The 18,952-nt window shown below is 35.3% G+C and overlaps 1 protein-coding gene across 5 annotated transcripts in view; it reads right to left on the bottom strand.

Moving 5' to 3' along the window:
- Osbpl9 (oxysterol binding protein like 9) overlaps window positions 1–18,952 on the bottom strand; it is a 122,310-nt gene that overhangs the window by 32,117 nt on the left and 71,241 nt on the right. For 4 of the 5 annotated variants that reach the window (XM_042678419.1, XM_042678425.1, XM_042678439.1 and 1 more), the window contains 4 exons: window positions 10,977–11,072; window positions 10,216–10,263; window positions 8,371–8,400; window positions 7,274–7,324 (listed from right to left, as the gene is read on the bottom strand). In XM_042678419.1, the coding sequence (XP_042534353.1) occupies window positions 7,274–7,324; window positions 8,371–8,400; window positions 10,216–10,263; window positions 10,977–11,072 (225 nt within the window). The remainder of the gene's footprint in view (window positions 1–7,273; window positions 7,325–8,370; window positions 8,401–10,215; window positions 10,264–10,976; window positions 11,073–18,952) is intronic. The other variant, XM_042678432.1, reaches the window with a different exon arrangement.

Here is an 18,952-nt window from a genome sequence, read left to right as displayed (position 1 = left end):
TATAGACATAGTTAAACTGAATCACTAAAAATTATACAGAGAAAAATTCAGTCTTTGGCACAGATAAAATGTAATTGACTTTTAGTTTGTCTTCTAATTTCAAAACATTTTTTCCCAAAGACTTTCTTAGAAATATTAACTATATATATATATATATATATATACTGCTTATATATATATATATATATATATACACGTTATATATATATACATATATGGTAGATCAAATTTTCTCAACATTGTCCCACTGATAAAACCGCATTGTTGAATGTAGATAGGGCCTTGGTGGTTGTCTCTTACCAGCAAGGTCAGCAGTAGTGAAATACAACTTCTGAAATGTCACCAACTTATACTTTGCTTTCTTGAAAACTTACTGTACTAGAAGAGAGCCTACATAGCCAGTAAGAAAACTCTGTGAAGCAGAACTGAATCCCTCCAGCAACCAACTTCCAAGCTAGTTAAGAAAGCCAAAAGTAGGTTCTAGCTGTCAATCAAGCCACCAGAAAAAATGGCTTCATGAGACAAGCCTAAGTCCTGCCCAAATTACAAATCTCTGAGAAAAATAAATGACTAAAGTATCTTAAGACACTCAACTTTAATAGTTTGTTATATTTCAATAGATTACTGATACAGTACAGTACATTAACTAAGAAAATATCATTTCTATTTCTGGTGTAATTTAAAATACAATTTGACACATAATAAATTTTGGTATAATAAACTTAGCAATTTTCCCCCCAAAATGTTTTCAATTAGAAGTATATGCTCTCTGTAAGACATTCTAAATAGGGCTAATTATTTTTGTTACTATTATGTGTGCCTATATGCCAGTCCTGGGGCTTGAGCTCAGCTTGGGTGCCGTCCCTGAGCTTTTTTGCTCAAGGTTGGTACTCTACCATTTGAACCACGGCTCTACTTCTGGCTTTTAGGTGGTTAAGGTAAGAGGTGGAGGTAAGAGTCTCACAGACTTTCCTGCTTTATGTAACTGGCTTCAAACCTTGATCTTCAGATCTCAGCTTCCTTAGTAGCTAGGATTACAGGAGTGAGTCACCAATGCCTTGTTTATGGATTTTTTTTTTTTTTAAAAGAAAGGATCAAGTCCAAATGGACCCAGGAGTAATAAATACCTAATATTATTAATTCTCATCTAAGTCTTAGGGATTCTGTACTATTATCATATCTAGCTTATATCCCTTAATTCCTTTTCTTCTTCTATCCCCATTCCCTGTGTGTGTATGTGTGTGTGTGTGTGTGTGTTTATTTTTTGTCTTGTAAGCAAGCTACAGGATGCCTTCTGTCAGGGTTAGCTAAAGCAAAATCTCAAGTATTACCAAAGTCAAGATTTTACTGAATTCAATATAATGTATATTAAAGAAACAAAGAAACTTTAGACTTTACACATAGGTATTTGGTTATAAGTCCTTCATTTCTATATTCAATGGCTATTCTCTTCATCATGATAACACATCTAGAAGTATGCAGTCAACAACATAAAATACAGTCAACAACATAAAATTTGGGAAGATTTTTTTTAACCAGAATTATAAACTCCAGTGTTTTAAAAATAAGCCCACCAGTAAAAAGGATTAAATGCATCTTCATCTCTCTAAAGGAGAGCAATGCAGTATAGGGAAAGCTCTCATAATGACATGCCCACGCAACTTCAAATTTGTACGGCAGAAAAGGCCATTTCTAATTCAAGGTTTATAAGATTTAACAAATGGGTCTGGGATGACTAAATATCCACATACAAAACAAACAAAAACCAGATGTGTACATGCCTATAATCCCAGCATTTTGGAGAGGTAGGTAGGTAAATTACATGTTTGTGGCCTGTCTGGGGCCACATATAGAGTTTCAGAGTAGCCATAGTTTACATATGAAACTCATGAAGGGTGAGGGGAAGAGTTAGGAAAGAAAGCTAAACGAACAATAGACTTGGATCACTAACACAAAACATAAAAATTAATTGAAGTGAATCACAGATTAAATGTAAGAGCTAAATTTATAAGACAAAAGCCAAATCTTTGTGATCTTAAATTAAGCAATGATTTTTAGGGTTATGTCGAAAAAGATACAAGCAATAAAAGACTGACGAATCAGACTTCATGAACATTAAAAATTTCTGTTTCAAAGAATATTACCAAGAAGTAAAGCCAAGTGCAGCTACTTAAGAGACTGAGATCTGAGGTTCAAAGCTTGAAGCCAGCCTGAGGAGGAAAATCTGTTAAGAGTCTTACCTCCACTTAACCACCAAAAAGTGCAAGTGGAACTTGAAAGTGGTAGAATATAGCCTTGAACACAAAAACTCAAGGAAAACGCTTAGGTCTTGAGTTCAGGCCCTAGTACGTACACACACACGTACACGTACATGTGTACACACACACACACACACACACACACACACACACACACACACACACACACACACACGCGCGCAGGAAGGAAGGAGAAAAGAGACTGGGAATGATGGTACATGCCGGTAATTTCTCAGAAGTCAGACATTAGGAGGATATCAGTTTAAAGATAAAAAGTTAGCAAGATCCCGATCTCAACAAACAAGCTGGCATAAGGTACATGCCTGTAATCTCAGGTACAAAGGAGAAGGTAAGTAGGAAGATCTATCTAAGTCTGAAGTTAAATGAGCAGTAGCTTGAGACTATCTGAAAACCGTGCTAGGGGCATGGTTTAAGTGGTAGACCTCCCAGTTGTGAATTCAAATTCCAGTATTCCACCAAAAAGAGAGAAAGTGAACAGATAACTCACAGGCCTGGAGAAAAGCATTAACAATTCTGTATATGCTAAGACTTGAATCTGTCACAATACCAAATTAGCTAACTTCCTGTATCCTACTTTGGGGTCTTAAAAAGCAGTATTTCCTACAAAGGAACTAACTTTACTAACCTGTCAATAAGTCCTCCAACGTGGATATTACAATTTATATTTCCACCTGTACTAGGTGGAAGTTCTTTCTTCCTTTTTCTCAACATGTGATTTCACTTTAAACTTTATATCCTTGCAATTTTAAAGTGAATAAACAGTTACTTACGGCTTATTATATGCCTGGTACTAAAGGTATTACAAATAGTTAATTTACATCTCACAACATCTCACAACATTTCAATAAAAGACAGGCACTATGGTTATCCTTATTTATATACAATATAAAAGCACAGATGATAAACAGACTTGCTCAAAGGTGGAATTCAATCCCAGTCTGGGGCTGAAAGCATGGACCAAGAGGTAGAATGCTTGCTTGCTAGAACATGCAAGGCCCTAAATCATCAACATGAAAACACAGACAAATGAACCAAAACAACAACAACAACATCAAAAATCACCCAAATAACAATAATGAAAAAACCTAGCCAGATGCTGGTGGCTCAGACCTGTAATCTTAACTTTTCAGAAGGCTGAGATCCAGAGAATTGCAGTTTGAAGCCAGTCCAGGCAGAAAGTTTGCAAGACTCTATCTCCAAAATAACCAGCAAAAAAAAGCAGAGCTGGAGGTATGGCAAGTGGTAGAGTGTCAGCTGAGCAAGCAAGCTGAACAATCACAAGGTCGGGAGTTCAAATACAGATACCACCAAAAAAAGGTCTGGTTCCAGAATACATGTTCTTTCAGATTATGCAATGCTGCCTCCCTCCCACCTCTTACCCCTGCCCTCTTTTTGTGTGAGGTTTGATCTCAAGGTAGTCACGTGCTCTACCACTGAGCCATCCCTCCATCTCTGCCTCTATTACTTAAAAAAATTGTGTTTTTACCACAGCTTAGCTACTTGATTAAACTGGCATAAAGATTAATTTATAAAAAGATGATCACAGCAAAATTTAAAAGACAGTGAAAAATACTAATAAAACTTCTAAAAGTTATACATTAGAAAAATCATTTAACAATTCAATTATTTATCAGGTACTTACTATGTGAGAGAAAGATGATGCAGGTAATGAGGACACAGTAGTGTTTTTTTTTGTTTGTTTGTTTTCCCCAAAATTCTTATGCTGAGGTTTAACTACCAAAGTGGCTTTATTACAATTGGAGGAGGTAATAAAGGTAGGGGTTCTGATTCAATAGGATCAGTGTCTTTAGAAAAAGGAAAACCAGAGAACTTTATTAGCTTCTCTCTCTCTCTCTCATGTGTGCGCACACACGCGCGCGCGCACACACATACACACAAAGGAAAGGCTATGTTAAGACACAAGTAGAAAGTGGGTCAGGAAAGAAACTCTCACTTGAAACTGAAAGGGCCAGTACTCTGAATAGATTTTCATCCTCTAAAATTATGAGAAAATAAATATGTGTTAGTTAAGACTTCCAGTCTATGGCATTTTGTTTCAGTATCTGAGCATACTATATAAGCAGTAAAAGTAAGTCCTCATGGAGATCAGCCTCTCATATAGACAATATGTAAATAAAGATGTTTTATAAATTTGACTAGTAATTGGCATAAGAAACTAGTAAAAGAAACTAGTGTGAAATTTATTTTTTATTTTATTTTTTTAAATAAGAGTAGTTAGAAATTGCTGGAGTTTGTTTGTGTTTTTTGGAACCAGTACTAGGTCTTGAACTCAGGCTTCATACTCACTTGGTTTTTTTCACTCAAAGCTGACCCTCTACTACTTGAGCCACATATTCATTTCTAGCTTTTCTTTTACTGGTATGGTTGTTAACTGGAGATGAGTCTTACAGACTTTCTTGAGGATTCTGGTCCTCAGATCTCAGCTTTCTGAGAAGCTAGGATTATAGGCAAGAACCACCTGAGGTATCTCCTAAGGCAATAACTTGAATAAAGTGAAGAAAGAAGTAAGCTTGGTAGAAATCTGTGAGAAGTGCAAGAAAGTACAAATAAAAATCCTAAAGCAGAAAAAGTTTGGCTTGCTTAAGAAAAAGAAAACAGGTCAATGTTATTGAATGGTGTGATCAAACAAGGTAAGGAGAATGGTGATAGTTCAAATGATAGAAACTGTGTTGAGTAGTTCAGACTTTGTTCCAAACAAGAGAAGAAAGTATTAGGAGGAATTTGAGCAGCCAGGTGATATGTTATGATTTACATTTAAATTAACTTCAAAGATTCAGAGTGCATATATAGTGTAAACATAATCTGTACATACAAAGTCTTAACATAAAACAACTAAAATAAGCAAACTCCACTTTTTTTTTTTTTTTTTGTCGGCCATGGGGCTTGAACTCTGGGCCTGGGCGCTGTCCCTCAGCTCTTCAGCTCAAGGCGAGCGCTCTACCACTTGAGCTACAGCGCCACTTCCAGTTTTCTGGTGGTTTATTGGAGATAGGAGTCTCACGGTCTCTCCTGCCCGGGCTGGCTTTGAACCGCGATCCTCAGATCTCAGCCTCCTGAGTAGCTAGGATTACAGGCGTGAGCCACCAGCGCGCCCGGCCAAACTCCACTTTTTTATTCATTCCAAAGGACCTTGTAGTTCTAACTGGACTAGAACAGATAGGTTAGCAAATAGAAAATTCTATAGAAAATTCTAGAAAAAAGCTTTAGTAATTTGAACTGTAACATATTTAAAAAATAGAACATCAAACATATATATATTTTTTGCCAATTCTGAAGCTTGAACTTAGGGCCTGGGCACTGCCCCTGAGCTTCTTTTGTTCAAGGCTAGCACTCTACCATTTGAGACACAGCGCCTCTTCCATCTTTTTCTGTTTATGTGGTACTGAGGAATTAAACCCAGGGCTTCATGCATATGAGGCAAGCATTCTACCATTATGCCACATTCCCTGCCCCAAAAATATTCTTAAAGTCTAAAATGAGTTACTGAAGTAGGCTGGGCCCTATTATACAGCTATCTACAGACCCGAATGACTTTTAGAGATCATACTCTTTAATTTCCTCCATCATTCAGAGAAAGTATTATAAATGGCCCTAAATATCTACCCCCATCAGGCAGAGTGTAGTTTACTGATTAGTTTATACAGACTCTCAAAACTGTAGATGTCCTCCATTTACCCAAGCAAAGGAGAAGCAAAACAAACAAACAACAACAAAAAAACCCCCAAACTTTAACCCTTTTATGACCTCAAGCCTATTTTCTCTTCTTTGTGTATGTGTGTTTTTTAATGATACTGGGCTTTGACACAAGCTTATTCTGCTGATGCTCTACCACTTGAGCCATGCTTCCAGTCCAGCTTTTTGCTAGTTATTTTGAGTCAGACTTTTGAGGTCTTTTAGGCCAGGACTGGCCTAGAACCCTGATTCTTCATATCTCAGCCTCACAAATACCTAGGATTACAGGTATGAGCCACCAGTGCCACTTCTTAGCTGTAGAATATATTCTAATCCACAAAAGTTAGACACAGATACAGGAAATGAGGTACAGAGGTCAGGACTATCTATAAGGTAAACACAAGCCCTGAATTCTGACACTGTCAGTAGACTTAGTCTAGCTCCAAAAGAAGATAACAGCTGAATATCCTCATAATAAAAATACAACTGGATTATACAATGCTATTATGACACTAACAATGCTGGGGAAAAATTCCTTATAATTAGGCAAATATGCAATTGAGTAGAGTAGGCTACTAATTTTAATCATGCAAACTCTCAAGAAGCTTAGATGCAGAGCTGTCTACCATACCCCTCTAGCCATTACCTAAGAGACAGAGATATGTAGTCAGGCAGAACTGATTGGCTGGGAGAACTTTTTAAAAAGTGCCAGCAAGTTTCAGGCAATGTATTTGAGTATGCCAAAATTTTTCATAAAAGGAGACAATACATATGAAAATTTTAACTCACAGTAGTTCAAATATATATATATTTTGTTCCAGAATAAAGACCAGCAAAAAAGCTGTTCAGTACCGAAAATGCTGCACAAAAAATAATTTTAAATATATTTCCATTACACTCTTTATTATGAGTAGGAAAAGTAGTTATCTTGAAACATAATTCCTTTATTTCCTAAGGAAAAAAAATTATGGAAGATTTTGCAAAAGATGGCCCTGTTCCAAGCTGCAATAATGGTTAAATGATGGGAAGGGGTGAGTCATTCAAATATCCTTCCTTCCTTCCTTCCTTCCTTCCTTCCTTCTTTCCTTCCTTCCTCCTTCCATGCTAACTACCAACAGAAACTGTTAACAGAAAACAGGCACACGTAGGTGAGGTAACACCAAACACAATAGTTGTTTAATAGTATCAGGAAACACACAGTTCAGCGTATTGTGGGAAGGTAGTAGGTTTCAGAACTGAGTTTTGTGTCATTATAATTTTTGAATTTTACATCAAGGTAATCACAAGTAAAATTTACTTACTTTAGCAATCTGCAGCAACACAATGCAGTGTTTAATTGATTCTACCATGCTCTATGAAAACAAAACACTGGTTTTAGGATCTTGTAAATAGAATGTTTACAATGATGTTAAAGTTTAAAATTAAATGTTAAAGATTAAAGATCAGTTTAAATGTACAAGGGGAACTCTAACACTACACCAATACTCTTCTGGATATCCATGACTTCTAATATGCTGCTGGTATCAAATGAAGTTATTCACTGGCAATTTTATGATCTACTAAGGAATGACAGAATATGGTTTACACTGAGTCATAAATTTTAGCACCACAAAAAGAAAGAGATGTCATGATTAACTTTCAAATTCTTAGATTAATAGTAGCAACCCCAATGTCAATTCCAAGGCATTCATGAAAGTGTAGAGAGCAAAAGATTCTGTCAAAATATTAAGAAACCTGAGATACTATCACACCTATTTTTAAAATGGCTTTTTCAAGATACAATCTCATTGATAGTCTTAAATATTGTCAGAAGGCCAGTAAATGAAGAAATCTGAATCAGTGTATACTTTATAGAATAAACAATCTAGTCTAAAAACTCCAAAATCCAAAATCTGCAGCTGACTTGGTGCAACAAGTGAAAAACTCTGTATCTTACAGGAAGGGTGGAGTCAAAACACAGATACATAGAAAGTGAGATATAAAACTATCTTCAGGCTACGTGGTTAAAGCATATACAAAACACAGATGAAAGTTTAGACTCGGTCTTATCTTCCAGATTAGGGTCCCATCTCCTATTACATGTGCGCAAATATAACAAAATCCAAAAATATTCAAAATTAGAAATACTTCTGGTCACAAACATTTCAGATAAGGGACACTTAACCTGCATTTGTACATGCAGAATATCTTTTATCCAAGAATCTCACAAACAAGACAGAAATAGTTTAAATGGTATAAGAAGTTAATTTCAACTACAGGGGTTATTAGTTTTTCTTTTGACAGTGATATAATTCTTAAACACCTCTATAAAAATCCATAAAAAGTTAAAGCCTCAGTTGTTCTTATCAACAGTAGCTTAAAATACATTTTACAACAGCTTATCAAGTACATGACTTACATTTGTTGTCTCTTTGAGAGTTTCAATTTTCTGTGAGAAAAGTAAGTTTAAACAGAAATAATGAGAAGCACAAATAAATAGTCATTGTTTTAAAGTAATTAGTCATTTTAAGAATTTTACCAGCTGGGGGCTGGTGGCTCATGCTTATAATGCTAGCTTCTTAGGAGGCCAAAATCTGAGGTTTGAAGCCAGCCAGGACAGACAAATCAGAAAGATTTAGCTCTAATTAACCAGCAAAAAGCTGGAAGTAAGAGTGTGGCTCAAGTGGCAGAAAACTACTCAAGTGAAAAAGCTAAGCAGGAGACCAGTATTGGCCCATACACAAAAGAGAAGAATTTGACCAGAATGTACTTATCCCTAAGTGTAAGTTGGGGGAGAAAGTATATTTTGTTGTGTTTTTAATATAAATCAAGTGCTGGGAGAAAAAAAAAAAAAAAAACCTCCAAAAATTTTATAAATTAAAAGCTCTTAAAAATGCATACAATTGAAAATTTCTAAGAATATAAACATGAATCCTTTCCTGAAAATGGGCTTTTTGTTTTCTAAAGACTTCATTATGTGATTTTATATTTTAGCAGTACTGAGGATTCAACTCAGGAGCTGCACTCATTAAGCAGGCACTCTACTATGTTGAGCCGCATCCACAAACTTTCCTAGGTAAATTCTCATTTCATGTTTAAGGCAGCCTGGGCTTCTTGTGTTATTAGAGAGGACAGGCAAGTATCACTGTTGATAGCCATGTGCTTCCATACTGTTGGGTTAACAGGCATGCACCACCATACCCAGTCATGATTGAGATGGAATCTGGCAAACTTTTTTATGCCTGGGCTGGCCTGGAAACACAATCTTCAGATCTTGGCCTCCCAAGTTGCTAGGATTAAAGTTTGAGCTACTGTACCCAGCCAATTATGTGATTTTAATTTTTTTTTTCAGAATCACCTTAATCTTTCTTGGAATGTTTTTAAAATGATCTGAGACTGAATTCCCAAACTAAGAACAGAGGTTAAGTTAGAACATGTATTTCTACTATTGGTATATATAAAAGAGCCACATGTAAGACTATAGACAACAGATTATGGAAAAAAATGCTGCAACAGGAAATTTGGCCAAGAAGAGGGTAAAGGTTCATCAGAAAATGAAAATAATATGCAAACTACAAAACAGACACCAGAAATTCAAGAAAGGGAACAGGAAGTATGGCAACATGAATGAAAATCTCAGAGAGAGCATGAGGCCCTGAGTTCAATCTCTGGAAATGGCCACAAAAAAAGAAATCCAAAGAGGGAAATCAGTAGTAGAACTATAACTAAAGCACCACTGGTTTTCTTCCATGTTACTACTTTTTTTTCTTCAAATTATTTTCTATTGGTTCACTAATACCTGAAGTGATCACATGAAATTTAATAAAAATAAATTTGTACTTAAAACATTATATGTGGAATGGAAAAGAACTTACTCTAATATATGTGGCACTTATAAATAACTATAATAAAATATTGCATATTATTTTAAGTATAACATTATATGAGAAATGCACCAGAAAAGTATACATAACATTACTATTATAACAGATCAATAATACTATTTGGGGAAGTTTTTTCCCCCTCACCCCCACATAGTTCTTGCTATTTAGCCCAGGCTGGAATCAAACTCACAATCCTAACTCATGCCCAATGCTGAGATTATAACCAATGCTGGGATTATAGAAGTGTACTATCATACTATCATGTTGGCTTCAACAATGCTATTTTACTAGTAAAACTACTGACATACTTCTGTTATTTCCAAAAAGGCTATTAGATTTGAAATTTTAAAGTAAAAAACAAACATGATTATAGAAGTTACCTTTCTTTGTTCATCATCTTTACAGTTTTGAAGCTTGTCATCAAAAAGCTACAGGATTTAAAGAAATGGTTATAGTATCAAGCTAGTGTATTGCTGTGTTATTTACTAAACAGAAAAAAAATCAAGCAGTTCTTAATTGTATTTTTTATATGCATATGAATTTTTAAAATAGTATATTTTTTCAGGGTACTATATCAAGTTATATTTACTCTGTGGATGACTACAAACACAATCACTTTGAGCAACAAAATCACATGAGTTTTAAAGACTTAGAATAACCATTAGATTCAAGCCTTTTCTGCTTTGTCTTCCAAGTTTGTCAACATGCCTTCCTCTCTCCAGGACCTTGCATTTAAGTCTTTTTAAAGCAGAAACTGAAGGAGACAACTTATTTTCGCAGTGCTAAAGAAAGTAGACAGGGTACTTCCAGTATACTGTTCTCCAAAAATAGAACTTAAGACAAAAAGACTTTAATAGTCAAAGCTACTAAAAATTACCACTTTCATATTTGTGACTATAAATCTAATCTATTTATTTCTAGATAGTTACCTTTGCCTCAGTGACCAAAATTTAGGTAAATATGTTATTTACCAATATACTTAAAGCTCCTTGAGTAAATCAGTGTTAAAAAAAACTACTTTTAAAAAACCAGTTTTAAACCAGTTTTAAAAACTGGTGAAGAACCACATTAATTATCAAAACTCAAATCAGGTTCAATGTTTCCTACATTGTGTCAATTCAATATATAAACTAAAACATACCTTTAATTGTTCTATCAATATCTGTAGGTAAGCATCAGCCTCTGTAAGTTTCTTATCAAAGTCTTGAACACTAGGAACAAATCCCGAATCCAAACCCTAGAGAAAGAGAAAATCTGCAATAAATCTAGCTCTCTTCAAGCAACAGTTAATGGTACAAAAAATAATTCAGCCACCATACATGAAGGCATTTTCATTTTCAAATAGAAATAGTACTTTTATACAAATGAGTTTAAAATTATCTCTAAGAATAATATCCTTTATCAGCCTTAAGCATTACTCTCTTCTTGCCCATTACAATGTGCCTACATATGTTACCCCGTTAACTCCTATTTTTTTGTTCAGTTTACTCTTCTACTCCTTGAATCTTAACTTCACATTCTCATGGTTAGGTTCTATTCCTTAACCCACTCTATCAATTCTGAAGTTTTTCTGCCTTTTTTCTTATTGAAAAAAAAAAGAAAAGAAAAAAAAAAAGAAAGGGGAAAAAGAAGTCAGGTATGGTGGCACATATCTGTCAGATTCTCAGTATTTGGGAAGATGAAGCAGAAGGATTATTATGAGGGCAAGAAAAAAAAAAAAGCTGATCTTTTCTCCAATTAAGCACCAAAAAGTCAGAAATGAAGCTGTGACTCAAGAATCACTTGAGTGCTAGCTTTGAGCAACAACAACAACAAAGCCTCAGGGAAAAGGAAATGAACTTGGCACAAACACTAAACTCTGGACAAACTATAAATATTTATCTAGATCTAGAAGCCTTATTTCTCAGTTTAAAAGTCCATCATTAGGGCTGGGAAGGTGGCTCAGTGGTAGAGTGCTTGCCTCACATGCATGAGGCCATCACCACATAAGCAGAAAAAGCCAGAAGTGGGTGCTGTGGCTCAAGGGATAGAGCGCTAGTCTTGAGCTGAAGAGCTGAGAGACAGCGCCCAGGCCCAGAGTTTAAGCTCCATGATCGGACAAAAAAAAAAAGGTCCATCATTGGTACATCCTTCCTATTTTTATATGCCTAAATCTTAAGTTCCAAGAAAGAATGAATACGCTTCCTATGTTTTTACTTTACTTAAAATTAACTGAGTTCTTGTCTGGCTGAAAAACAAATCAATCTTAGACATAAAAGACAAATAGCTGTAGAAAATTAGACTAACACCTTGTATGTCTTCATGCCCAGTTTTCACAGTTAGGCAGAGAAATAAAGGCAGTGAATTATGACTGTAAGAATCCCAATTAAACTGGGCGCCAGTGACTCACGCCTATGTAATCCTAGCTACTCAGGAGGCTGAGATCTGAGCATCGCGGTTCAAAGCCAGCCCAGGCAGAAAAGTCCATGAGACTCTTTTTCCAATAAACCACCAGAAAACAGAATGTGGCACTGTAGCTCAAGTGGTAGAGCGCTAGCCTTGAGCTGAAGAGCTGAGGGACAGCGCCCAGGCCCAGAGTTCAAGCCCCACAATGGACAAAAATTTAAAAAAAAAAAAAAATCCCAACTTAACCACAAATTGCCCATTTTCATATTTCCCATATTAGTAGAAAAGATGAAGTAATACTTCATCTTTGCCTATGTGACACTTCATCATCAGTAAAGCATTTCATGTCCTTTGCTCAAAATACCAGAGGAAAGCACTATGGAAATAGCAATGGGTTGTCAAACCTAGTTTTGAATCCTAGCTTAGTATTAATAAGATCCTGTGGCTTTCTAAGCTCCTATCTTCCTTTGGCAGTACTAGAGTTTGAACTCAGGGCCTTATAATTGCTAGCTAAGACTCTATCATTTAAATCATGCCTCTAGCCCTTATAACTTCCGTCTTACCTACCAAATACAAGAATGTTCTTCCTATTATTAATGCAGCAGCTACTATACACTATTACAATTAGGATTACTATTTTTTTGTTTCTCAACAAACTAAAATTCAAATTCTGAAACAAAACATTAAAAAATCCAAGTCCTGTTAAGAACATGAGGGGAAAAAAATCTATCTTATAATGGATTTTTTATTTCAAACTCAAGAGCAATAAATCTGCCTGTTTTTATTTCTTTCCTTTCCTTTCCTTCCTTCCTTCTTTTCCTTTCCTTTCTTTTTCTTTCTCTTTCTCTTTCTTCTTTTCTTCCTTTCCTTCAGAAAAATGCTCAGGTAGGGAATCTTTCCAATAAGTGGTATTATATGTTAAAAACAAAGTTAAAGAAAAATTGTAATAAAAATGCACACACAATCCATATATTAATAAAACTGTGGTTAAACATCTTCATATTAAAAGATAACCCAGAGAGCATCCTATTAGAAATGTTTGACAAGTACAATAGAAAAGGAAGGATAAGTAATTGCATTTCATTTACAATATAGTAGAAGTCATTTTTTCCATGTTACTATACAACAGGAAAATTAGAAGGACTATTTCACAGGACATTATAACATAATTATCAATGATTTATGATCTTAGAACTGTTAAAACTGGTTAAATACATTGTTCTTATTATATATTTTAAAAAGTCAATGACTTTAAAAAATTTTTCCTCTTAGGAATCCACTTAGAATTACCACTGTAAAATTCAAATTAGCAGGAGGAAGACACAGAATCAGAGGGGAATAGGAAAATATACAAGGGGGGGTGGGGGGGGGGAGGGGGCATCAGCTGCCCTGGACCTTGAGAAAAATGAACTAAACAACTCAAGAGCAGCAATGGGAGGGAGGGAATGAGAGGGAAAGAGGGAACAGCTTACACTAAGCAAAAGGAAAGAAATGTATATATCACCTCATGTGGAAGAAATAGTTGTATTGTCAAAGCTCATAGAATTCACAAAATTTATAGACCATGATAATGACAATTTGCCTTGTGAAGGTTAAAATGTGTTTGTAACTTTAAGTATCACTATTCCACAATACTGTAAAATATATGAAATTTATGTAATCGTCTAATCTCAATAAAAATTATTTGAAAATAATACAAATTAGCATATCCTTTGGAACAAACTACCAAAAATCTGCCAGAGAATAAATGGAAACAATATGAACTATATTATTTCAATCTGAACCCTACCTAAATTAAGTCTACATATAACTTTTTGTTGATTCTAAATCATATGAACCTTTATTCAATTCCTTTCTCTGAGAACTATCTCTGGATAATCTTCCAAAACTTCCCCTTACCTTAGAATAAATTATAGGCTTCAAAGCATGAATCTTAAAGAACTTTCATCTTTTTCTTTTTTTGTTTGTGTGTGCTAGTCTTGGGGCTTGAACTCAGGGCCTAGGCATTGTCCCTAAGCTCAAGCTAGTGCTCCACCACTTGAGCCACAGTAGTGGTTAATTGGAAATAACAGTCTTAATGGACCTTTCTGCCTGGGCTAGCTTTGAACTGTGATCCTCAGATCTCTATCTCCTGAGTAGCTAGGATAACAGATATGAGCCACTAATGCCTGCCCCCCCCCTTTTAAATTGGCTTATATTAGTAATACAAGAGGATTTCATTGTTACTTCTTCCCATGTTTACTCAATATTTTAATCAATCTCACCCCCTCTAGAACTCTCATTTTTCTTTAGCTAATATATGAGGAGGTTTATAATGATGGTTATCAGCCCAAAATCTTAGAACTGGTCTAACCTTTCTTGTAGAATAATCCACAAATTTTAGGTGTAAATAAAAAAATCTAGAGTCAAACCGTTTAAAAATCAATAAAATAACCTATACAATTTATCAATTACATAGATAGTTGATAGTAATTAAACTGTTTTCTCAAATCTAGTAAGAATGAACTACTAAGTACAAGTTTTATAACATGTAAGTCATGTGGATCCAACTTTCCATTCACAAGTTATTTTTATAATGCTTCTGCTATTCTTTGCTTAAGTATCTCATGAGATGACAGACACTATTTCCATTAAAACTATCCTGAAGTATTATCTGTTACTTTTTACTCAATGTTTAGAACAGTAAGGAAGTGTAGTCATATTAGTCCTTTCTAATGGAGCTTCACTTTTACTTTTTATTTGTTTTTTTAACTTTCCTTTTATTATTACTTAATTTTTTTTTTTTTTTTTTTTTTGCCAGTCCTGGGGCTTGAACTCAAGTCCTGGGTACTATCCCTGAGTTTCTTTTGCTCAAGGCTAGTACTCTACCACTTGAGCCACAGCATCACTTCTGGCTTTTTCTGTTTATGTGATATGGAGGAATTGAATCCAGAGCCTCATGCATGCAAAGTAAGTACTCTACCACTAAGCCACATTCTCAGCCTCAGTTTTACTTTTAAACAAGACTATAAGAACACAGTCCTTTATCATATTGAGGGTAGTTTGTCTGCTTTTGAAAAGAACTGAGAACAAAACAAACCCTTTAAGAGTGGTTTGACTTCAGACTTCTTGAGAACAAACAGGTTGGGAGTCCGGTGGACACAATTCCTAGTACTATGTACTTGTCCCAACACTGATCATCCAAAAGACTTAATGATTGACTTCTCTGAAGGAATATGCAAAGGGCAGGAACTATGTCATTTGGATCTGGACCTTCCAGAGCTAGCTCAGTGCTAGATGAACACATGTGGCACTGCAGCAACACCTAGCAACTACTGATGTCATGATACCAGACTTGCCAGGACCCTACTCCCTAAGTTTTTCTTGCCTTTTTGTTCTCCTTCCCTTTCTCTGTTCCCTCATTCTTCTTCTTCTTCTCTTGATCATTTCCTTTAGCTACAACTGAAACAATTATATTGTACTATATTGAAGTGCCATAGTTCATAGTTCATAGTGACAGTTTCTGTAAGAATAAGATTTAAGCCAGGCATGGTGGCATACACCTACAATCTAAGCATTTAGGAGGTGTTGAAGCCTGAGAATGGTGAGTTTGAGGCCAATCTGGCTACAAAGCAGCACACTGTCTTAAAAATAAACAAACAAAAAAACCCAAAGGCCAAAAAATGTTTAAATTTTACACAGCAATTACAGAAAAATACAAAATAGTTTGTGATATAATTAAATTAGAAATGTCTCCTTAGAAATTAAACTGAAATCTGATCATAAAAATAAGAAAACTATGTAAAGAAAAAAATAGTACCTATGGCAAAAACAATTCTAACTTTCAAAAGTATGTTGGTAATAAAGAAAACGAAAGAAGGCCAGGAATGATGGTTGACATTTGCATCTCAGCAATAGTGAGGAAGCAGAGAACTGAGAACAGAAGGAATGCAATTAAAGGCCAGCCAGGGCCTTATAATCAATTTGTTAAGTAAAAGACATCATTCTAGCTACTTGGGAGACAAAAGTAGAAGGGCTGGGAAGGTGGCTCAGTGGTAAAGCACTTGCCTTGCATGCATGAGGCCCTGGGTTCGATTCCCCAGCACCACATAAGCAAAAAGAAAAAAAGCCGGAAGTGGCGCTGTGGCTCAAGTGGTAGAGCACTAGCCTTGAGCTGAAGAGCTGAGGGACAGCGCCCAGGCCCAGAGTTCAGGCCCCTCGACCGAAACCCCCCCCCCCCAAAAGTAGGAGGGCTGTGATCCAGACTAGCCAGGACAAAAGACATGAGACTCTGACAATTAACTAAAACAAAAAAGGAGCTATAGGCATGGATCAAGTAGGAAAAAAAGAGAAAGGGAAAAAAAAAAAAAAAACTTCCTAAAAAGTTTGGCTGAGAACCAGTGTGGCTCATGGCTATGATCTTACTCAGGAGGCTGAGGTTTGAGTATCATAATTGGAAGCCAGCATGGATAGGAAAGTCCATGAGAAGTCCGTAGGAAGTAGAGCTGTGGCTAAAGTGGTGTATAGTACCAGTCTTGTGTGAAAAAGTTAAGGGACAGGGCCTAGGCCCTCATATCAATTCCCAGTAGAGCCAGGTTTAAACCACAGTACAACTATAGAGAAAAAGAAAAAGAGAAAGCTAAAGCAGACACATAAATCAAGAAGAGTAACGCAATTTTATATCACTCCAGATCTATGTATCCAGCTTAATATAGAGAGGAAAAGAGAAAGATACATCAGGCCCAATTTATGGGGAGTTTCTATCTCAGAAAATACTTAAATTCAATAGAATCAATCAATACATTTAATAGAATCAATTCAATAGAATCAACTTCTAAACCAATGACTTTACTGTGATATTAAACACTATTTATACTCTATACATAACAAATATTTTACCCTCTTTAGAAAAAAAAAAAGAATACTTCCAGGAAAGTCCTTAAAACTACCTGAAAATGCAAATTGTAGCTGCATTAAAAAGACACTACCATAGTAAAACTGTATAGGAAACAACTTTCCAGGAAGACCATAAAAGCTTCTAAAGTATCCCTGCAGACAGACACATGAACAATTGAGTAGGTGGTTTAAGGTCTTCTTGAGATCAGAAGCAGGAGATTAAGAAATGTACTGGTAACTTGAGGAAATAACAGAACAACAGAATAACAGGAAGGCCCGAGCAAAAAAGACTGTTAAAACACACAAAACTTAACAGATGAATATTTCATATAAAATCTTTTTTCCCAGTGGAAACTTGAAAGGATTAAGTATACTTTTAGTACTTTCTCTTAAACAGTATAGGTTGTAATGAGGAAAAGATTAGAAATAAAATAATTCCATAATAATATAAAAATAATTTTAGAAATAAAAAATTCAGAATAAGAAAACACTAGAAAGTTCTCAGTAGTAGAAATGTAAAAGAGAATAATAACAAATTTTAACAAAGAAAAAATCCCCAAAGAAAACAACTCTCTTAATAAAAACTAATACATGGGCAAAAGTACAGGATATTTTTTTAATTAGCAAAGCACATACCCTATAGTTAATGAAAACTTTGCAAGAATGTCATTTTGATTAAAATATGACTATTTTGAAAGTTTATTAATGGATAGCAATTTTAGATGACATGCATCACAGATAAGCTTTCATCCAGTGACAGAATCATAGGGTATACTTACAATTGAATAACTTACAATTATTTTTGAAAATTCAAGAACTGGAGAGATACCAGAAGACTGGAAAAAAGCAAGTGTAGTACTGATCTTCCATAAAGGTAAGGAAAAGAAAGAATAAAGAGTTACCATGCTGTGAGTCTGATATCAGTAATCAAGTAAAGGAATAATAAAAGAAAATCTGTAACTATGGAGAAAAAGTACATGAGCACCAAGTGACAAGTTAAAATAAACAATATCATGCCAAACAATGTATTTTTGTTTTTTAGAAGTTTAAGTTAGAAAATTAAAATAGTAAATTAAATTTTAGAGAAATGACACTTTTGTCTAGTATTAGATGACTTAAAAGTTGGTTTAATATCTCACACCTGTAATCTTAGCTATGTAGGAGGCTGAGATCTGAAGACTGCAGCTGAAAGACAGCCTGGGCAGGAAAGTCTCAGGAAAGACTCTCATCTCCAATTAACACCCCCCTTCCAAAAAAAAAAAAAAAAAAAAGAGCTGGAAGTGAAGTTGTGGCTCAAGTTGTAGAGTACTAGCCTTGAGCAAAAAAAAAAGCTCAGACAGCATGTCTTAAGTTCAAGCCCCAGAACCAGCATACTCATAAAAAGTTGGTTTAATGAAACAAACAACAAGAAATGAGACCATGATTTTATATGAAACACTGCTAATTACTAATCTCTGATTTACTTGGATGAATGAACATTTTGAACCATTAATAACCCTTATTTAGTTCAGCCACTTCAGCAGAAGGAAGAACAGGACTCAGAGACAGAGAAGTACTAAAGACTAAGAATCTCATTTATCTTTTTTGTTGTTGTTGTTGGTTGTAGGGCTTGAACTCAGGGTCTGGACGCTTGTTCCTGAGCTCTTTTGATCAAGGCTAGAGCTCTATCACTTTGAGCCACAGTGCCATTTCTGGTTTTCTGGTGGTTAACTGGATATGAGAGTATCACAGACTTTTCTGTCCAGCCTGACTTTGAACCAAGATCCTCAGATCTCAGCCTCCTGAATAGCTAGGATTACAGGTATGAGCCACCAGTACTCAACTCATCTATTTGTTTTGGATCCTAAACATCAGTAT

The sequence above is a fragment of the Dipodomys spectabilis genome, unplaced genomic scaffold (assembly GCF_019054845.1).
Source record: "Dipodomys spectabilis isolate Male_0828 unplaced genomic scaffold, ASM1905484v1 ptg000002l, whole genome shotgun sequence".
Taxonomy (NCBI): domain Eukaryota; kingdom Metazoa; phylum Chordata; class Mammalia; order Rodentia; family Heteromyidae; genus Dipodomys; species Dipodomys spectabilis.
This window is presented reverse-complemented; position numbering and strand designations above follow the sequence as displayed.